The sequence below is a fragment of the Poecilia mexicana genome, unplaced genomic scaffold, assembly GCF_051168715.1.
Source record: "Poecilia mexicana isolate PSO_F unplaced genomic scaffold, ASM5116871v1 scaffold_7, whole genome shotgun sequence".
In the NCBI taxonomy this organism is placed as follows: Eukaryota; Metazoa; Chordata; class Actinopteri; order Cyprinodontiformes; family Poeciliidae; genus Poecilia; species Poecilia mexicana.
Window position 1 is genome coordinate 13386014 of NW_028263376.1, and position 23250 is coordinate 13409263.

The 23250-nt window shown below is 39.1% G+C and overlaps 1 protein-coding gene across 1 annotated transcript in view; it reads right to left on the minus strand.

Moving 5' to 3' along the window:
* The window catches only part of LOC106920344 (band 4.1-like protein 1), a 31829-nt gene extending 20370 nt beyond the window's left edge, over positions 1-11459 (minus strand). Inside the window, 5 exon segments of the mRNA XM_088007079.1 lie at positions 936-1011; positions 1124-1166; positions 2900-3004; positions 9776-9925; positions 10905-11459. Coding sequence (XP_087863205.1) covers positions 936-1011; positions 1124-1166; positions 2900-3004; positions 9776-9925; positions 10905-10976 — 446 coding nt within the window. The 5' untranslated portion in view covers positions 10977-11459.
* Between the last annotated feature and the right edge of the window lie 11791 nt (positions 11460-23250).

The window sequence follows — 23250 nt, forward strand, 5'->3', positions numbered from 1 at the left end:
AACGTATGTAAAAAATATTTCAGAAAGCCTAAATACAAAAAGACAAAAAAAATCTCTGGGCTTTTGTGTGTTTTGACTGGATGACTAAAACTAAAAAAACTGATCTATTCCTTGGTCATTTAGTTAGATAAAGTAGGTGGAGGAAGACGAAAGCCTTCCTCGCCATGTAAAGTTAAACATACAAACTGTTTTCTGGAGACTGTGCACAGATAAGGCGGCTTATCAAACTGGTAACAGTAACAGCAAAAACATTTGTCTATGCCACTTCAGGCAAAACTGTTTTTTTAAAGACCTTGCAGCATATAAACCACTACCAAAACCTCGACTCTTTTCTTAGGACGACGGTGCATTAGCAAGAAGGATAACTGCAACTTTGAAATGATTGTCAAAATTATTCAAAAACTTGCTTGAGCTTCACAAGTGAACTGAAAAAGTATTAAAATTCAGTAGTACGACAGGTTGATCAACTCCATGCCACTCCACATTGATGCAGTAATTCATGCACAAGGAGGCCCAACCAAGCAGTGAGTGCATCAAGATGAACATGTTTTGCGGATGCCTGATATCTCTGAGAATATTCTAGATCTTATATAATTTATGTCAATGTATTTAAATTTTCTGAGACCTGAAATGTGTTTTTACTTTTTTTTATTATAATGATGATCATCAAGAAAACAAAAAGGCTTAAAATATTTCACTTTTTGTATTAAAAAAAATTCAATATAATGATGAACTTTCAATTCCTAAGAAGAGAAAGAGAAAATATGAAACTTATTCACATCATTATAAATGTATGAGCTGTACTTGGCTAAAAACTAAAATACCTTTTTCAGAGAGCTTCAATGCATTCAAAGAAAAAAAAAAAAATAAATAATAAAAAAAATTAAAATAAAATAAAAAAATCGCTAATACAGGCAAATACACTTCCGACCAACCTTGTGATGTCTTCGATCAGAACAGATGGGTCTGGAGGATAAAACTTGACGGCAAACCCAAAAGTCCACGAACCAACTGTGGGAAAAACCAGCAGCAGAGATATTTTATGAAGATCTCTGCTCTTAAACGCAACGTGTGCACATTTTGCAGTCTTTGCATATCTGAGCAGCATTTTCACAAGACTTACTCCGAATTTGCTTCTTGATCTCTTTGGATGGATCCAGCCAGTTCTGATAAGTACAGAAAAGACTTTTTAGAAACGTGACCCACGCAGATTCATCCATATTCATAGGACACTCTCACTGCTCCTCCTTTTTAAAATCCATCTTGTTGAAAGCTTTATACTTTAATGCTAGAGATTTGATAAAGACTTCTATCATCATGGAAAAGTGCCAATAGTTGGACTAAAAACGTAAGCCGATTTCAATTTTGCCACCTCACTATCTCACTAAGGCTTTTATGCAGATCCTCTGCAGTTTTTTTTGTTGTTTTTTTTTTTAAAGCCAAGCTGCCTGATCACATTTTAAAACATTAAAGGTCATGTGTGTAACACTAGCAGCCCACTGTTAAAAGAGCTGTGAGGTATCAATGCTCTACTACTGGAAAAATGAGACAGGTAAGCTAGTCGGCTTAAAAAGCTAGAAAGAAGATCAATTTTAAAACAAAATATTTGCTTGTAGCAAAATTAAGTATGTTACTTTCAGTTGTGCTTTAAATATCAAACATGTCTTAAATCAGTGGTTCCCAAACTTTTTCTCCTGTCCCCCCCAGTGGTTTCCAAACATTTTCTGGGTCCCCCCTATGGATTATAAATAGCTGACTGGTTCTATGATGTGTCTTTGACCTCGCGGTGGGGGTGAGGGGAGGGTATGTATGAATGTACATAGCTTAACAGGCTACGGTGATGTATTGATATTAGCTAGCTAGTCATCTTTTAGCTAACTTTACCTGCATCCAACAGCTTTACTCAACTCAGTCGTTTAGTTTGGGGAAAAACTGTGAAAAGTTCTTTGCGTTTAGCTGGTTTGCTGCCGTGATTCTAACACACCTGTAGCTCCGCACAGCAGCAGCAGGTCTCCTTCACAGGTGTAAACCCAGCGCGAGTGTCGTAGCGCTCATGGTGCGTTTAAAGGCGGCTCGGAAAACCAGGTTACGACATGTTAACAACGGATTAAACAGTTTTAACTGCTGATAAAAGTGATAGAGGACACAGATATGGGAAGAGCAGAAGCCTCTACTGTATCAAATTGACATAGGAATAACAGAAAGTTGGCCATTCTAAGGTAAAAACCCAGCGCATAGAGTGGTCATGTTTTTTTTTTTTTTCATCCAGACGGCTTCCCGCGCCCCCCCTGCAATGGCACGGCGCTCCTCCCCCCGCCCCCACGGGGCGCGCCCCACAGTTTGGGAACCTCCGTCTTAAATTAACTGACAGCTTGAAATTTTTCCCAGTCTCTTTAAGAAGCTCCTGCTCTTTCCAGCACTCTTCCTTCAGCATGCCTCCAGAGCAATGCTTCTTTCTCCACATTACCATTTTAGGAGCATTTGACTGAGAAGTTCTTTGTATGAAAAGCTCAGCAGGCTTGCAGTTCCACCAGGTGTTTGTCAATTGCTGCTGCCACTAGTCTGGTGGAGATCAGTGGGGAAGGAGGAGCTTTGTGTGAATAGGCGTTTAGGCAACCCCAGATGGTTGTCATAGGAGATTCAAGAATTTTTCAAACATGCATGAAATAATCAAAGCAACACTTCAGGTATCCTTGAACAACATTGCAACATCATACAAAGCTCAAAAAGGTCGATTTTACATAATACACCCCCCACAACCCACCCTTTGAAAGGTTTAAGTTGGTTAAAGTTCAGTTTCAGCCTACAGAGAGCTGTTACAGCTTTTATACGTTAAAGGTTTTTTTTTTTCCCTTTTTCTTTTTTTGCATGCGTTTATGTTTATGTTTCTGTGCCATACCTTCGAACTATCAGAGTCAATGAAAGTCAGGCCAAAGTAGTCTCTCTCCAGCAGGTTCAGATGGCCACACACCATGTCCAGCAGGGTCTGGCCCTTGGCAAATTTCTTTTAAAAACAAGCACACACACACATACACATGCACACACACATAGCCAAAAAAGAAAATGGAGGAAAGATCAAAAGGCTGAGTTTAAGGGTTTGCAAATACTACATATTCGGCAGAAAGCTTGTGATGCATATCCCATGTAGTTTTTCCTCATTATGTCCCCATGATACAGCATGGAAATGACAAATTGCTGCACATTAAAGGCATTTGTAAATCAGTTAGATATCATTTAAGCAGAAACCAACACAAACTTTATTTAGGACATTTTAAAACAACCAGACTTGATCAACAACAACAAAAAATAATGCCCATTACAGGATCAAAAAATAACACTTTAACCAAAGGAACTAAAATAATTACTAAAACAATTCTACAACAAGGTACTCGAGTGGCTTAAGCTTGTTCAGAGAGCTGAAAGTCAAAGAGGGAAAATTGCTTGTGTTTTTTATATTCTGAAGCTGTTCGGGAACAATTCCTACAGAATCAATAAGTATGCAACATAATGCTATTCACTGAAAATCTTGTTACTCAGGTCTCGTTTGAAAGCGTTGCTGTAGTTTCTAAGGAAATTTGCACCGCAAGAATTATGTATTATGTGCACCAATAAAAAAACTAAAAAACACAAAAGCACTCTCTTGCAGCCTTTTGTATAAATATTATTTCACCTCATGTTAAGTTAATCAGAAGTTACACCAAACTCTTTGTTATACTCTAAGGTACAAATTATTATTCTACTGATCTTAAAGTATTCACTTTGCAGATTACTAATGATGTTAATAAGGATGACAATTATAATGCAAGATTAGTAAGCCGGTTTCATATCCCACCGTTTCCTCCCGCTGTGTACATTAAATGTGAAAAAGTGGTGGTGAACAACAATTATACTAATCCCAATTAACCTACTTGTTTTTTTCTTCTTTAATTGTTTCTGTATTATGTAAGCTTACAAACATCCATATTTGATCATTTTTTTATATACACATTTAGAAAATTATTGTGTGCCCCATGTGCCTACTCCCATTTGATTTTAATCACTTGTCCTGTATGTTCGTATGAGATCTCTATTCTCCCATATTTGGTTTATCTTTAATGTTTTTGTTTACATGACATATAATCATAACCTGTCACTGCATTAAGACATCATGAGTTAAAATAAGGCCGGACATGGTCAGATGGACAGCATATTTGTGCGCTAAACCAGGTAAACGTTTCTAAACATGAACAATTTTAAAACAAGTAAAGCTGAAATTTTGCTGAAAAGAAAAAAACAACAGCTGGAAATTATGCATCTGATTATTTTTCACTTGGTCTTTATTAGATCAAATATGAAAATTAGCTTTGTCACCGATCCACTCCAATCCACTCCGACTGTGCTTGGAGTCCGACTTCCTCCCTGCCGAGTTGTAGCAGCAAGTGAACAGGCTTCTATGACTATATAAGGGTTGAAAGAGCATTTTATATCTTGCGGCGTTGGAACAGACCACACCCATTTTATATCAGGCTCTTCAGGGCTGAAATGAAGGCCTGCGTGGGTTAAGCAAGCAGAGCTGGCACAGACAAACACACATACACTGTTAGAGAGCGCGCACACACACACACACACACCAGATTGATCTCCAAGGGAGACCTGGCTCTTACGGCGACAAGGCAACCAAGCAGTTGTTACCATGGAAACAGGAGTAATAGGTCCCCTTAGTCTGTGTGCACGCCCTCTCACTTCCTCCGTCTCCTTTTACTACAAGGCTAATGCTAACCTTTGTTGAGAGAAAAGCTGGAATTACAGTGAGCATAACCTTAAAAGATGCAAGTAGGATGAATAATTTAGCTGTGCAGAGCAATTTGTCTCAAAAAGTTTGATTTTGCTGCATAGAGGCTGCCGTGTGTGAGAACCGAAAGAGAGTAACACTGATTAACGGCCGTCTGAGATTTTATTGCGAGTGTAGCATTTTTTCGATCAAATTGAAATTGCGACAAACATCTCGTCTCCACAGGAACCAAACACAGGAACCAAGTCAGGTACTGCAGATTAGATTTTGTCGTCACACCAGTTGGATGAATTCACATTTCTGTCACTAGTTTTTTGCCAGGATTATATTGTCAGCCATTTAGTGTAATTCTGCCTCTTACATACAGGTGCAGGAAGGCTGAGGACAGGCGCTCAGCACGTGTTTAAGCAGTGCTACATAAAAGGAGTATTCCTCCGTTGATCAAAGCTAAATTTTGATCAAAACGAAGTTGGTATTAAATATTGTGAAAACAACACAATAAACATCTCACAATTCCTCTAATATAAGTATGTGCAGTGAAAAGTTTTTAGTTGAAGTAAACTTAAACAGAAAATATTTCAGACAAGTTATAGAACAATCGTATTCATGAACCATCCACCCCACTTCTGACAGAACCAAAAACACATACTTTTCTCACAAACCCCACTCCATAAATACGAGAAAGTTTACTGCAATAGGACACAATGCTTTGTTAAAAATGAGGATGGCGAGTATAGTTTTTCTTGTGGTTGTTCGTACTACAAATGATGCGACGGCAAACTTCTGTGTGATCAGGTTCAACTAAAGGTGACCTGCATGCGCAGAAGAGAAGAAGAACGTAGCAGTTTCACAGTTGCACACTGTGTACGTAATAAATAACGGATGCTGCCGTCTGTGGAGCGATTTTAAAAGTATTGACCAATGGGAGCTGACAGTACTGTCACAAGATAAGACAAAGGAAGGTAATAAAAAGAAAGCACAGCAAATGGCAATGGCCCTGCAACTTCTGTAGAGAAATCTGTTTTGGATGAGAAGTCGGATCAGCAGTGGTGGAAGTGTGAGGCGATGTACTCCACTGACAGACTTCCTTCATATTTCCATCATTACAATTTTCAGCCATTGTTTATGCCTGGATTCTGTGCGCCTGGCTCCTTCTGGTGCGCAGCCACGATCCACGTCTCACGTCGACGACATAAAAGTCGAATGAAAGGTGATAAGACTGCTCAGACTGCTGATGCTTTGAAAACTATGGGATACATGTCTGTCGTAGCACCACATATAGAAATGGCAAAAAATAAGATTTTGGGGGCACAAAAAGATCAGATTCAGGGCGTTCTGATGGCCATTGAAAAGTTTAATATCCGTCACATTTGGGAGAAAAGAAAATCGGATTGGGTCACATTTGACATATCCTCAGAAACTAACTGACAAAGCCTCCTCTAATTATACAAACATTCAAAATATAGTTCATTTATTACTGTATATGCAATGGCTTCTACAGACAGCATTGTTGAAATATATTGTGCATCACTATTACAGTTGTGTCAGTTTTAATGTGAGTGCCATACAAATAAACTTGATCAAGATTTGATTATTTCTGTTGTTGCTGAAACATTAAATTAAGAAATCTGGGGAAGCGCAGCAAAAAGAAGAGAGTCCTTATGAAACACAATTTCTTTTGATGATCTAAAAATGACCTTGATTGATTCAGAACAAATGCTAGCATCTTCTAAACTAAACGACTGATCTCCATTATGTAAAAGCTTCTACAGCATGACAAATATTAAACTGAGCTGTATACCTAATAAAAAGAAGTGCAAGAGCTGAAGAGTGTGTTTCAGAAGTTAAACATTTGAATCGCTGGGGATGGACATACAAAAATAAATATTCTGCTTGCTGAAATGTTTAGCTGCTAAGAGGACACAGCCATTGTAATTAAAGTACTAAAGATTTTAAATAAGTGAGGTATTTTATGTAAATGTTGAAGTAATTGCTTTAAAAAATAGCCCCAGGTAAATAACTGGACATAGTAATGCACTGGCCACAGTCAATAGCTATAATGTTGTGTGCCAAATATCAATAGGGGGCTTAGCCTTCTTCCCTGCTCGCTTTTTATCATCCTTTCCAGCTTGCTTGGCGGACATTACGACTCTAATTAAAGTAATGATTTCACTGCGTTTGCCATTCAGTTCCAGTTTGCTGATATTCCACATCAAGCCACTCATCCATACCACAGCACACAAACAGGCACTCCCCGTTGTTTTCCCTCCTCCTCATCTTTCCCTCTACCTCCGAGTCCACCCTTCATCTTTTCCTCTTCCTCTCTCGTTCTATTTTCTCCCCCGGTCAAACATAAGAGCACTCATGGATCAACTGTATGGATTTCCTGTCACAGCCCACTACCTCAAGTGTCACTTCCCAGATGACCCACAGAAATGCGTGCGGATGTGTATGTGCGTGTGTGTGTTTGTGCAACTAGCTAAGATTCAAGAAAATATGGAGGCTCAGTTGACGGAAAATGGTATTTGTGTGTCATATGAGAGGCCAGATGTGTGGCAGTGTGCGATTAATGGAGTACAGTAGGCAAGGGTGAAGATGAGGAACCAGCAAGCTCATCTGCAAGCACATTACGTTTCATCAACAGCTCCTGTCAACGGGGCTCCAGTTAAGGCTTTAAGAGTGAATCTGGCAGCTTTGCGAGACATCCCCAGGATCTTCAAAACACCCCCACGTGACATCCTGACATCCCTCACAATTCATTTCTGTTGACAAGATCCATTTTCTTCAGCTCTCAGTCATGACGAACATGTTGGCTGGCTGTGAAATTCAAATAAACCGGGAGCAGAGAGTACGGTGAGCTGCAATCTCCCCGTTTACAGACACAATGAGGCTATAGCGTGGAGTCACGATTTATGGAAGCTTGGGATTGCTTAGTTAAGCTTTCCACCCCCCACATCCCTATTGATGGGAACAGCAACGCCACAACATTTTCGTCCTCTGAACAACACGGCTCTGATCCTTAAGCTGAGGTTTCTGACACATGCGCTTGCTTCTTATACGCCAGAGAGAACTTAACAGGACATCAAAACAGCTCAGATGGGACTTTGCAAAATCACCTTCTCTTATTACATATGCATCTTAATAGAATTACTAATGGAGAGACAAACACCTGAGAAAAATACTGAAATAAATGAAGGAGGAAATAGCCTTCAAATTTAAAAACACCACACCGACTCTCAAACATGGTGGTGGAAGCATCATGCTCATGAATTCAGTAATTGTTGGTGGCACTAGTGCACAAGAATGTCAGGATAGTGAAAACTGTGGAGTACTTTCAAATTCTTAAATTTTAGATCCACCTAATGTCTTGATCAGGGGTCTGCAACCTGCGGCTCCAGAGATGCAGGTGGCTCTTTGAACCTTCCACAATGGCTTGTAATAATTTTGCTAAAACAATGCAGAACCAACTTTTCTTTTTTAAATTAGAGATATAACAAAAGCACAATCCACTGAATTTCTACCACAGAATGACAAGTACAAGCATTTTACCATGACTCAAACTGGAACTGTGTTTTTGTCAGATCATACTAAGGTCGAGCTTTAAGTGTGGTGGAGCAAAGAACAAAGAAATCATGGATTTAGTTGAGTGAACAGGCTCGTCTCACTGTGTTCGGCTCCTATCAGGTCGCCTACGGTTCCTGGGAACGTGTTGGGCTGCTGGGTTAACCCAAACTGGGTTAGCTCTGGTGGGTTTATAGCCCCTTGACTTTCCTGGGGCAACCTCACCAAGTGGACTGGTGAGGTGCCCTCCCTGGCACCTTGGTCGTTATGAGCTCTGGGATCAGAGTCTTGGGTTCCCGGCTTTGCCTGGGGGAGGGAGATGGTTAGGTGGTTAGGTCAGGCGTTTCAGCTCCCAACCTGTGGTTCTTTAGCCAGGGAGCCAGTACTCCTGTGCTTCTCTGACAATCTACCTCTGCGTAGGGCATATTTCTGCCCTGGGGTGGTGCTTACTTCTGACTGCCTGGAGCGGCTGCAGCGGTCTGGGACCTTGTCCACCTGTTCTCTGCTGCTCTCAGGTGTCGAGTGCTGCAGGCTTTCTACTGTTCTCACCACCAACAACTGTGTAGCTTCAGGGGTTAGGCTCACTCACATACACACACTCAACCCAAAGACGGTTACGTCTACACAGATGGTCACACATACACACACACCCATGCACTGACGCACAAATCATCAAAATTGTTGAAGGTCATACAAACACATGTTAGTATTACAGTAAAGTGGTTGTCTACTTTGATGCTAGATGCAGTCTTGATTTAATAAAGGCAATTACGATTCTGTCTAGAGATATCCCTTTTGTAGCACAAGACTGCTCCGGCACTATATACGTCTAAAATGCCAAGAGAGGACGCAAGAAAAAAAAAAAAAAAAAAAAAAAAAGATGAGCACACACACACACTGACATTATAAGCCAAATTCAGAAACAGTCTGTAATTATTTCATATCATTCATGGTTTATAAGTGAAAGTTGGGGAGATGCATCAGCCCAGATTTTTCTCATCTGTGAGTTGTTTTTAAATCTGTTCCTTTTCTCCAAGAGAAACGCTTTGAACAGTGGGAAGAGCTTTTTTTATCCAGGCTAATCTTTTATCTGTAAGACAACCTGCCGGTTAGCTTAACTGTGTTCAAGTTACCGTGGCTGTGTGTCTCGATAAGAAGTGAACCACCTGTGTGACACGGAAAATCTTCAAGTATCTCACAAAGCTTTAAGTTCTGCTGCAATACAACAAAGGTCGGTGACCTTAGATTTCAATTTGATATAACAGCCTGAGTCTTCACATAAGTGTTTCATTTAAGATTCCTGATCCAAGTAAGTGGATTATGTCAGAAAATACCCTAACCGTAGCCCGACCCTTTGTAGAAGTTATTTTAAAAGAAAAGGGATTTTTTTTAAATACATATTTTAAGATCAATGTCATGACTAAATTACGTGGGCAACCATACCTCAACTGCAGTGTCATACTCCGAGCCGTCAAGGAGAGTTACTTTGACAGGGACGGTCTTGAGCCGTTTGGTCGTTTTCTGGGGCGACCTGGAGGCTTTGCTGGGGGTTTTCTCTGAGCTGTCATCCAGTTCGCCCTGGTCCTCAGGAACCTGGGAGAGAGAAAACACACCTGAGAGGAAGAACAGGGATCCAACACTATTCATCTAAATACAGTAAACCTGCAAAATTATTTGTACACCTTGAACTATTGAACATTTTGATGCATCACAACCATAAACTGTATTTTATGTGACAGATCCACACATACTAATACAGCGAGTCTTTTTTTTTTTTAGGTTAGTTAAAAGAAAAAAAAACCTGAAAAGTGTGGTGTGAATTTGTATTTACACCATATTAACTGGATGGCTAATGTGGCCATCTAGTTCAGGTGGACGGCCACGGCTTGGTGTCATCCTCTTTCCAACTGCGGTACTCCATGAGGTGTTCAAGGCTTAAAATGTTGTAGTATAATTCAACCCTGCATTAAACTTCTGCTCATTTTTCTCCCTGTCCTTGTTCTGCTGCCTTCCTTGACCTTCACGGTGCCGTTTTGTTCACCAATGTTCTCCAACAGGTCTCTAAGGCCGTCACGCAGCTGCTTCAACTATACTGATATTAATTTACTTACAATTAGACACGTTTTTTTCTAAATACACCCACTCAAGGTGATTGGTTCCACCTAAATTTATTTATCGGCTGAATAGTGTTGAAAACAATTGCATTGCGCCCTTCAAATGGTGGGCGTGTGTTTTTTTTTTTTTTTTTTACTTTACACTCATGCACTACATTGATCTTTCGCATGAAATCCAAATAAAACACATCAGAGTTTGCGAAGTTAATGTGCAAAAACTTCATGGTGAAATAAAATTTTGATTTTCAGGAAGTGTTAAGCGTTTCTCCCAGCAAACAATTTGGTCTTAAACATAAAAGATGAATAGCAAACGCATGGAAAGGTCAGCCGCTGCTTTAAGATGTTAGTTATTGGCACTGACAGAAAGGACGAGCTGTCTTGCATATCAACTAGAAAGCTGGAAGGGCCCTAAGTGATTGAGACGACTACAGCTGCTGTGAGTTAGACAATGCGCCCACCTGATTGGTCCTCTTGGCGTCACCCTCCATTGCCGTCTTCATTTCCCCTGCCAGAATCGCCTCTGTTGTCATAGAAATGGATTACAGCCCTGCAAACGCACAGAAAAAAAACAAAAAAAAACGTAAACAGTCAACATCAACTCTTTTCCAGCAACCCCAAAATCAGTACGAAGCTTTTAGTGCTGTGAAAAGTCAAATCGTCCGACGAGCTCAATTAGACTCGAGACCCGTGAGCCAAATGCTTTCACATCAACAGACAGCTCCCAGAGTCTTGACTTCCACTGACATTTGGTGGCGGAATGACTCACAGCAGAGATTATACCTGTAGCGACAACTCGTTCAATTTCCTCTACAGCCGACAGCTACTGCCGGAGAGGCTTTAATTATCCCGTGCCACTATCCGGTATTGGTCTCCTAATATATCTGTGGTTGTTGCATTGTGCGCCTAGCTAAAGTGTATAGCTCAGTCGGGCCTGGCTTGCAGCCTCCCACAGGAGCACTCGGCTTGAAGAGCACTGGCTTCAGGACGCTCTTTTCTCACGCTAGTAAAGGAGATAGCATAAATTACATCAGCCCGAGAGCCCTGCAGCGGCACACTGAGATAGAGAATGAAAAGAAGACACCGAGGAAAGAGAGGACACCGGGAACGTCTCTAAGGATGAGACAAGAGAATAGAGGGAAGAGTTTAAGTCGAAGAAGACGAGAGTTTAAGAAGCATAAGGATGTTGCGACACGCCGGTGAGGAGGAGACAGAGGAAGCTTATCGCTTGAAGGTGACCAGACTCTTGGACAGCAGCGTTTCTCCAGGTTACACGTAGGAAAATGGCTGATGTCCAGAATCGCTTTTATAGGCCAGAGGAATGAATTATGCGAGATAAAGGGCCAGAACAAATTTAGCATTACAACAAAAGGTGAAAAAAGGGTCACAGGCTTTAGGGAGGTTTTAAATACTGCTGTGTGAAGGTATTTTTCACCTCAGATCTTCCCCCTATACTTAATGCTTCAGGTTGTCAAATTTTAACATCAGACAGAGATAACCTAAGTTGATACAACACACGGTTAACAAATCAGGATTTTATAAATAATAAAGGACAGAGTCATCCAAAGTACACTGGCCATACGAAAAAACACAAGAACACAAAGACTTGTCTGACATTAACCAAAAAACCACTTTCAATGTCCCCAAGATGTTAAAAAATGCATTCTGTGGACTGGAAACCTTGGCAGAATTGAAGTAACTTATTTTCTCTACTACAAAATTGTAAGGGACAGAGTCCCGTCATCAGTGATCTCAAACATACTTCCAGTATGCACCAGGAACATGACCGCAAGCACAACAGAAAAATCACCTCCAAATGGTTAAAAAAGGCGAATTGTGGTTTTGACATGGTCTATTCAAAATCCAGACTGAAATCTAGTTGACTACAGACCATACTTTTTAGCAGCTCATTGCTAAAAATGTTACTTTAAACAAATCAATTCTTAAAGGAAAAAAAAATGGGTCAAAAGTTCTCCACAAAAATATAAAAGGCTCATTGCCAGTTCTAGCAAAACACACCAAGGCAGAGGAAGGAGGGAGCAACCAGCTATTAGCCATAGGGTGCTACTACTTGTTCACATAACAGGATTGTTTTGACATCTTTTTCTCTTAATAAATCCTAGCAGAGGTTTTTGCTAGCAGTTACTTTTCAAGTTAAATTGAACAATACATCTCAACATTCTGGTTTGCTTTGGAACGTTTTGTTTATTACAAACACATGGTAGTGATCAAACTTTAGTTCTCCATTATTCCTACAGTACATGTTTGTTCTGGTAAGCTCAAGTTTTCTCATCATTACTTATACATTTATTAAAGGCATGAAAAGGAACCATGACTAATTACACTTAGAGGCCTTAATCTTCTTAAATTACCCTTTCCTGCTAAAACATTTTGTTAAGCAACATAAATTTTCTGCATCAGTGCGCATCATTAGTTTACAGTCAACGATGATGTAAAGTGGCCACCCACTAGCTGTCATTTCCATAATGTTCCAACTTTTCTACTCCAGCCAGTAGGAAAGATATCAATTAGGAGTCATGCAGTGCTTCTTTTAGCTGGAGATCCCAGTGTGACAATAAGTAAAGCTTGGCTTCACACCTGGTCCACATGACAGAATTTCCAAACAAAACTCGAGCGACTACATTATTATTTTTAATCAAGCTTGACAAATGTGTCAGCGGGTTTTGTTCCACGTTTCTTTTAGAGCTCTGGGTAAGTTTACAGTTTTTGTTGACAGATACTGCAATTGTGTGTACAGGCACGTCTCAGAGAATTAAAAATGTTGGAAAGTAATTTTATATTTTTGTCACTAAATGCAGAAAGTGAAACTCAAACTTTATATATCCTGTACATGTTGAGTTAAAGATTTCAAGGTTTTATATTTTATAATTTTTAGAATTATGGCAAACGGATAGTAAAGATCCAAAATTCAGTCACAAAATCAGAATATTACATCACAGAAATTTTTAAAAATGATTTTTTTTGTGCGTGTAAATATTATGTATTATGCCTACACAATCATGGAGAGAACTGCTGACTTGACAGATAAAGAAGACAGTCATGTAGAATGAGGACAAGGTAATTGTAAAATAAGTAGGTTCTTCACAGTGTGCTGTACTCGGTCATATCCACAGACATTATGTACAAACAAAGTTTACACAAAGTTTGTTTGAATGAAAACCTGAACTTAAATTTTAGGTGAGGTTCAAATCAAAAGTATGGGGTGGTTAAAAAAAGCAACAACTTTCAAATAAACATTTCAGAGAGGAGTCAAAGAGGGTAAATACTTTGATTTTTATAATGGCCAGTAAGTGTTAACAAGAACACAGCATGGTATTTTTTTTTCTTAAAGAGGATGCCCCAATTAAAACATTTTTTCATTAACCTGTTTTTTTTTTGTGTGTGTTTGTAGTTTACAAGGCTGTAGCACAGTGTGTCTTTAATGATGAATCAGTTTTTTAGTTTGCTACATCAAAGCTGAGAGCAGTCTGGCTCCTGAAAGGCAGCAGATGCCACTCTTTTCAGATTTCCTTCACAACTTTAAAGAGGCTGTTTGATTCATTTATTTTTGGAATAACATAATTGGCTGCAAACCACTATAATTCTTACAGATGAAAGTCAGTTCCACACAGAGATTTAGAACATTTCTGATGCCGATTACAGAACCCCATTTTTCTTTTTTTTTTCTTTTTTTCTGAAGACTGATATCTTTAGAAAACAGAGGAGCAACAAGCCAACATTAAGACCAAACATTGGGAAACTGCCATGTTTTCTTGTGTGAAGCTCTCAGTCAGTGGTCAATAGTCTGTGAACATAAATTTTCCAAGTCTCCCAAGTGATTTTCAATTGGATCCGAGTCTGGACTTTGACTGGTTCATTCTAACTTGTCCTAAACCCTTCCTTTGTTGCTCTGACTCAATGATTAGAGGAAGCTCCGGCCCAGAGCTTCAAACGGTCCGGTTTACCCTGCATTTTCCTCAATCTAAAGTAAAGCATTATCACAGCATGATACTGCCACCCCCATGTTTGACAGTGGTAACGGTGTCTTCAAGGTGTTGTGCTAGTTGCCCACCACCCATTTAAAAAAATTCAATCTGAAGGGATTGAAACGCACAGTTTACTAATTAGGTGATTTCTGTAGCCAATCGGTTGCATTCAATGTTGTGCTGGTTCACCACATATCGGTGAAAAACAGTTTGTGTTAGCAAGTGAAAAAGTGACAAAGTTAAACAGGTGTAAAATTATTGTTGCAAAGCACTGAATATACAATAGCAAAAATGTGGTGAGCAGCAGAGCCAGTGAGTGTAAATTTCAAATCCATTGTTTGATCGCGACACTTATCTTCTATCTCAAATCTGATCTCTTTACGACGTAAGCTGTATAGATATTTTCACTGTAAGACAAGCTTTCATTGTCAACCTCAATGGAGCAGCTGCCAGAACAATGTGCCTGTGAATCACAACGAGACTCGAGTAAAACCCTGATGACTTCAGAGCTCTCGTTTCACACGTGTCGCGACTGCAAAGTTAATTAATTATTTTATTTTGGGGCCCCTTTATGAGTCAGTCACTCCAGGTCAGTTCTGGTCTCTGCGCAATTAATCATCTGTGTGAGAGTTAATGGAGTCTGAGACGTGTGAGGTGCTGAAACTCAAAACTCTGGCAACAATCAGGCTCCCGTTAAAAAGGTCTAATGCTGCTAAATTAGCTGGGTTTTCATTTTTGATGGCAGTTCTAAATCTTAGAGCATCTGTCAGGTGTTAAAAAGACTTTAAAAAAAACACCAATCTAGCATGGGAAAGAGTTAAATATGAATAAATTGAGCAGTAAAAGCAGGACCTAACCTAGTTTACAAAAAGGTTAATGACAGCAGTGCTTAGGCCAGTCAGAGCTCCTAGCATTACAGTTTGAAACATGGAGGCATGACAGACACAGCAATGAGCGGACATTCAATGCAAGGCCTCAGAACTTTTGTGGCTCCTCTTTGTTTTATTAGGCTTGAGAAAATTAAGAAATTCCCCTCAGATAGACACTAGCTAGGCTAGCCTAGCTAGCTAAGCTAAAATTTTTAGATAAAAGGATGCTAACAAAGCTAGCGTAAATGAACAGAGCACAACTACAGTTTCGGTTTTAAATGTTTTCTGTGAAACTGATATTTAACCATCATTAGAAGGCAACACACCAGTTAATAGTTTTGGCCACTTTATTAGGTACAAACCATCTAATCACGTGGCAGCAACTCAATAAATTTAGGGTACTAGGTGCGGTAAAGACTACACAACCATCAGAATAGGGCAGATTAAGTAGATCAAATAATCAGTCATTACAACCAAAGTATGTGCAATGCACCCCTGAATGCACAATGTGTCCAACCTGGAATCAGATGGGCTTGGTTTTCATATTTTGCTCTGAATGCTGATGTTTTGAAAAAATGTCTAACATATCTCAAAGCATTATAATTTCACTCCACAGAATAAATATACTCACATTAAATGTTTTTCCCCATTATATTACGAAACTGCAAAAAAAAAAAGAAGACTGATTTATATTGAGCCCATTAACATCTTTATCACAGATGTCAACAAATCAAAAAGGTGCTCTCTCATGATAATTCAAGCAAAATATCTACATAATCTGTAGCTCCTGGCCAAGTTTAGTGTAAATATGTGCTTATATGCAAGGATATACATCCCATAAGTCACTCTGGATGGGAGTAAGCATGAGTCACTTCCCCCTCCTCCTGTGTAGACTCTCTCTGTATAGGAGTGTACAGATGGTCCTACACTGTTGCATACTTTTGCAGCTTTTTTCCCCCCACATCAGTACAGTATCTTTTACAGTCAAGGCGATAGTCTCTTCTCATCAAATATTTCTGCTTTCTGTTATGGCCTGTGATTTAGCCCCATGCAACCAGGGCTAACTGTTGCACAAGGCTACATTTAGCCCCATGCCTATAAATATATTAGCTTTTTGATCAGTCACATTTATTTAATTGTTTTCTTTTTGACAAGCCAAGATTAAAAAGAAAAATCCCTTAGACATACACGTCATTCTCAGTTACACACATGAATTCAACTATGTTTCACCTTCACAGATCCGTCTCATTCAGCCTTCAGTACAGTGCTGTGAAAAAGTATTGACACCCTACTAGATTAAACCTGTTTGGTTTAATTCTGAATACTTTCTCGACTAGAGTCAAGTTTGTTTATTTAGCTTTTGCCTCACAATAAACAATGTCATTATTTAAAAACAGATTTTAACTCCGGTCATCTTGGTCTGATTTTTAAATTTGTTTGAGCTGAAGCATTTAGGAACGACAAAAAAGCAAATACGGGTATCCCTGCATCTCCAAAAATGGCTTCTCTTGTAAATTTACACGTTAATCATTTTCTGTAACAGCTGCCGTCTATAACCATCTGTAAAGTCTGTTAACCTCTCACTCAAAAAGAAAAAAAAACATGGCTTCCAACTGCAGGAGTCTCAACGAACATAAAGAAACAGACTGCGCCCAATATGGTGCAACAAAACCGTCATTGTCTGCAACAGGCCAGGTTAGATATACTGCCAGATAATAAAACAAATGATGGCTGATCATCTGGGGCAAAATAATGTCAATGATGCATCATTTACTACAGGCTTCCCTGAGCACATTTGTCTTCATGTCATTTCTCAAACAAAGACTCTGTCAGTTTAGAGGCCCCCCAAAAATTGATGTGTCTACAGGCAGCCGTCACTTGCCCACAGGCCCATCCTTCATCAGTGAAATGGTGGGAGAAATTTGTCAAATGCAGCATTTCAAAAAATATGTCACAGCAGAGCACAAGTACCACAAGCATATAACAGTTTGTGGATATTTCTCACCTCTCTAACGCAGAGTGCTGTCAGGAAACAGTGCATGTGTTGCAAGAGTAAAGCGTTTGTCTACTTGCACAGCCAATCGGCGAAGGAAAATAAAACTGTTGCGCACATGTGAGAGCCAAACTGCGAGAAGCAGCAGTCTGCAGAGGCAAGTCGACAGCCTATTCCACCGTCGTCGCACAACGACCGTTTGAAAAATATTTCGACTCCCAAATTGTTCTGCAAACTTTTTTTTTGTTCTACTCTGCTGTATTTTAAACAATGTAGGATCAAAAACAATAAGCCAACAGAGATCCTAAAATATCCCATATCCCTTTTATTAAATTTAGATCCCTCATCTGCATATCCAACCAACAGGATGCAGCTGACTGATTCAGATTACCGCATTTAGATCAAAGCTCCTGTCTGAATAAGTAAGGATGAGTATTTGCTATGAAAAAAACACATCAGAAGAGTTTTTTTTTTTATAGCAAATACTCATCTATCTCTATATCTATAGCTAATGATATAGAGATACATCATAGATACAGTATCAGCTAAATTACTACCACAGGATAAGTCGCCTATTGTATGAACTAATTGCTGAAAATTCCTCCCCATGTGATCTCTGACTTTCCCATCTCTGTTTTATAATCAGCTTCTCTTGCTTATGGTCTGAGCATCCAGTTCATCAATCCTGGGGAGCAGAGGACAGCTCAGTGAACCCAGATGAACTCTGGTGAGGATCAGTGAGGTAATATGACTGTAGAGATGTCCTTGTTCAAGATAAACCAAATGCAAACATTCATTAAACCTGTGGCCCTCAGCAGTTTTCGAAGGGGACCGAGTAGTACAACTCTTAAGGCGGCTGCAAATTATCGCAAACAAGATAAATTATGTGACATGGAAATCAATGAGGCTGCAAGTTCAACCTTCCAGGGAAAGTTCCAGGTAGCTAGGCTGATTTTAGTCAGACTAGCTACCTGCAAAATGCTGAATGCAAAAAGTATCCGCATTCAGCATTGGTCATTATATTTCAGCATTTCGAATACTTTTTTAGTCCCTTTATAATCGTAAATGAGAAGACAGTTTGAGTGATGACTGGACTTAGCATTATCTGCTTCATTACCACCTGGAGCAAAAGAAGGTGGGGAAATTGTGCACATTAAAAGCGCCAGAGCAGGAAGTTTGAGGTGGGTCACTGTAAAGTTGAGCTAATCTGATTAAAACAAATCAGCCAGTGAAATCCCTTAAAAAATGAGCTGTCAAAACGCATGATTTGATTTATGAGATTAATATCCAAAATGTTAATGAGCTCATAAATGAAAGAGCAAACATCTTCAGCACTGTCCCACAATGCAATTCTTGCATCCATTTAGTAAAATAAATTGTGCTGGGACATGCAACAAGATCGGAGAAACGTGGACTCGCAAAATGGATAAGACAAGAAATGACGTGCAACTGCTAATGGTCTCCAAAAACTTGTACTCTTACTACTAAGACCTCATCGGCTTAGCAGTAAGTTATGGTTACCCGATTACGGGTCACCTCACCCAAGTATACATTTTTTTTGTCACGTCGTCACAGTGGGCGCTCGCTAACTGGCTGTTTATTAAGAAGAAGAAAACAAAACTGAACTGAAAAAGAAAAGGCGATTGGTCATCAGGAAATCAATGCTGGTTTTTCTTTGTCCTCAAATTTCCACAAGTAATAAATCAGACACACCTTTTCACTGCAAACTACAAGCATCTCTGTCTGAGCTGTAGGTTTGTAGCGTACAAGCAGCAAATTCTTAGTCAACAAAAGCATTAATCAAAAAGATGACAAAGTTGGAAGCTGCCGTTAACTCCTTGCAAAAACATTTTAGAGAATCCAAGCTTACTGTGCACAAAGTTGCCATGACAGTCAATAATTTGTATGCACCAAAGTAAGTCACAGGGGACAACAATAGCCATTTGCTGAAATAATTCAAGTCTGCATTCATCAATTACAATTGCATAAATTACAAGAGAGTATTTGTAAGTCCCCAAAAAGAAAGTGCAAGTCAAGTCCTAAGTCTGTTGCTTTAAGTTACCACAATTTATTTGATCAAAACACATGAATACTTTTACATAAATCCAATTTCAAACCGGAGAGTTACTAACTCACCATTTATTCCAATTCTGAACATTACTATTCACAAAATTATTAAATATCGAGTGTGTTTAAATAAAACGAATTAATCACAACCATACATGCAGGAGGTTATATTTATGAAAACAGAAGGCTTCTTGGTGATCCACCTACCGACGAAAAATTGGCCCCGAAATATTGCAGCATTTTACATTTCAAGCCGTCATCAAATCTCACCTAGCGGTTAAAAAAGGCAATAAAAATCTTACCAAGCAATTTTACAGTGGACAAGAAGATAATGTGAGAGTGCAGACATTAAGTGCTTGTATATTAGAATCATTACCAACCGATAGAACAAGTCAGCAATTTGTGATTGATGGAAATCATTAAAAATGTATAATATTCACGAGTATCCTTTAAATGAGGACAAAAGGGGTGTTTCCTGCAAACTCGCAGTAAAACGGTTCCTTCTTACACTTCAGTGTTTTAGCAACCTTCACTTTCAAAGTCAAATGGAAAGAAAAGCTTCACTCTAAACCAGTGACAGGAAAATGACAGGCGCCATGCTGTGCTGGCAGCAAATACCCCCCCTCCCCCCACCACCACCACCACCACCACCCACCCTCCTTTTCTGACCAAAGTCGGGAGTGACGCCACCAACAATACTTAACACAAAGACATCAGACGAGCCCGTTTAATATGCAGTTACCATGGGAACTCCAGCCTAACATCGTCTGTCAAGCATATCAAAATAAGATAAAGAAAATAACAAGAGAGAAAGAGAGAAGAGCCTGTGGGGATTTATTTGGCTGCCTGACACATACACATGTGTGAAAGAGGGAGAAAGAGGTGAACCATCACATGGCACCGTGCTGAAGGATGTGACAGTTCATGCAGAGATAGGCGCACAGATGTGACAAGGTGGAGACAGTGGTGGTGGGATGAGGATGGCCAGAAGATATTATAAAAAGATTGCAATTTTGAAAAGATAAAACATTTTTGAAACAATTAAATTAATTGTCTGACAGCGGTGAGATGAAAATAGATACTGTACAAGGATCAGTTAGAAAAAAAAAAAGGCTACAAACCAATTAAAACAAAAAGATACAATGGTATTGTCTGTGTATAATTAGCAGTTTTATTTACAGCGTCATCAAAAACTAACAAGTCAGGTTGAGGCAGACAACCATTCCTTCAGTCTCGGAGCAGAAAGCAAATGTAGCCAGACTCCGTTAGATGCTGAACAACAAATAGGTTGATAAATATGTCTGCCTACCTGTGTTTTTTCCAAGGCAAATTAGAGAAAATGAAAATTAATTCAAGCCTTGAGATTTGAAACTCATTTACACAGCATCTCGGCCTCAAAATAGTTTCATATTATAAAATAATTTTCAATGTAAAATGAGATGAACAATAAACCCATTTAAACTAAATTCACTAAACATGAAGCGTCTGTCACTAATAATGGTCATGCCATTATTTTAGGACTGTTTCCCCTGATTCCACTTAGGATTAGCAAAATTATTTCAGTTTTATAAAAGCCTAGATGATGGAAGAAAAAAATTTTGAGTTTTTTTTCGTTATTACCTTAATTTGCATAAACTGACATTGCTATGCCTGTAAACATTTTTGAAAAAGTTTAAATAATGTTCCTTTATTGGATTCTAATAGATTCATTCACAGCATTTTAGGCAATTTGAGATTTTGAATTTGAAGGCCAGCAGCTCAGGAAGCACACCAAAATGAACTAATCAGCCGAGAAGTTAAAGTTGTGATGCAAACAGGTTGTCCAACTAGAGTATGAGTACACAGCCACCAAGTTGCTTCAGCACAAGAAAGCAAATCTTGTGGAGCGGTCGACACAAAGCTCCGATCCTGGGTAGAGTATAAATGGAGTGTGAGCAAAGCAACCTGCAAACCTGACCTGTTGCACCAGTTTCGTCTGGGAACAGGGACAAAATTACAGCAAACTATTGTAAGAAACTTGAGGGAGAATATAAAAAATGATAATTCAGTGGAATCACACAGTTTAAAAGGGAATTCTATCAAATACTTAAACTAATGTGTTGATGGATGTTAAAAATTAACCACAAAAATACCCTCTCTCAAATTTAGAAAACAGAAAAATGTTTGGTAACCCTGACCTACCTAAAACAAGAAGCACCACAAAGTCAGGGACCAAGGAGAAAAACTTTTGATTTTAGCTCCAGCTGCATTTTGTAACAGTAAACTAGATTACAAAAAAATTGCTTCAAATATTCGGTCATTAAGACATGAAATCTGAAAAATGTGTTATCCAGTCCTTGCTTTGGTCAGAAGAGAGCAAAACTGAACTACTAGATATTTATGCATCTACATGTGAAAATGGAACAAAATGACATGATCTGTATCGAGTGGCAGACATCTGCTTTTCTTGTACAATACAATAAAAAATGGAAAAATTAATAAGTGTTATTTGATGGCGAACTTGAAGAGATAATTCAATTATTCGACTCAGCAGTGGCCGATTCTTTAAAATAAGATAATCATTGAGCTTCAAAAGACTTGGAAGGTGCCTTCGAACAGCTGAAAGGAAATTATCCCATTATTAAAAAAAAGTTCTCTCCACAACAACTAGATGAGTTAAAGGCATTCTTACTGGAAGAGGGGGTTTTTTTGTTTGTTTTTTTTACAAAGGAAACATGAGATTTTGTTTGAAGATGTCTAAACTTTCCCAGATGTGAAACAAGATTCTTTGAAGAGATAAAGCCATTTCCGGCTTGCATCAGAGCAGTTAGGACAGAAGAGGATGAAAAAGAAAAAGGCCCTACAGAATCCATCAGCTAAGGTTCACCTTATCTGTTAAACAGGGAGCAGTGGGATGCAGCGGGCATGCTGCCAGTGGAACTGGGTCACTGGTGTCCATTGATAATGTGACTGTCGATGGGAGTGGAATCATACTTTCTGAAGTATATGAGCGGTAAGAAGGCAGAGTCTGAACGGACGCAGATCAACGTGCAACGATTACCTGAGTAATCTACCGTGAACCTACCGTAGTTCCAAATATATATATTTTTTCTCCACTTAATTTCGTCACAACTGTCAGCAGAATTTTCCACAAGTAGGAGCTTAATAAAGACTTTTTTTTTTCATATCTTAAAGGATTTTAAAGACGGATAGTTTCGCATTGCGGGACCTGAAAATAAAACCTCTAATCTTACAAAATCAACTTTGCTTTTCTCTAAAAATATAAATCCGGCAACACTAATTTTAGAAACACCGCATGTCTGCAACACAGTCAACTCGTATCCTCTCATACGCACTGAAAGCCATTATTTTTACTTCCATTCGCTATGATGGGTATCAGCAATGACGTTGATATTCTTCAGAAAATTTTTTTTAAAATCCATTACTGCAGGTGTTAAAAACCGAGTGTCTCGTCTTTGCGATAGCATGTGATTGGCCATGTAAATATCCCCGTGTCAACCCCATGTTGCCATTCATAACTTTGGAAATGGTAATTTGTGCATCTTTTGCAGTCATAATGCACAACTGACAGTTTATTACATGCTGTTATCTTTGATATGCCTTTGAAAGCTCCTCTGACTTGAAAGTAATTTGAGTTTATCCAGTGGAGAGCTCCAGATAGGCTCTCTGCTTGAACGAGGTATTACAAATCAATCATAAAATGCCTCCACAAAGGCCTTGAGGGGGGAACTGTATTAAAGTAGCCTTACCTTAAACAAGCATGCTCGCTGAATTATTATGCAAAACAAAGCTGCCTTCTGAGAATATATTGGCTGGAACGTAGATTGCACCCTACCTTGCCTGGAAAATTGAAGAGCATCACTGCCCGCGTACATCTACTATATAACTATCT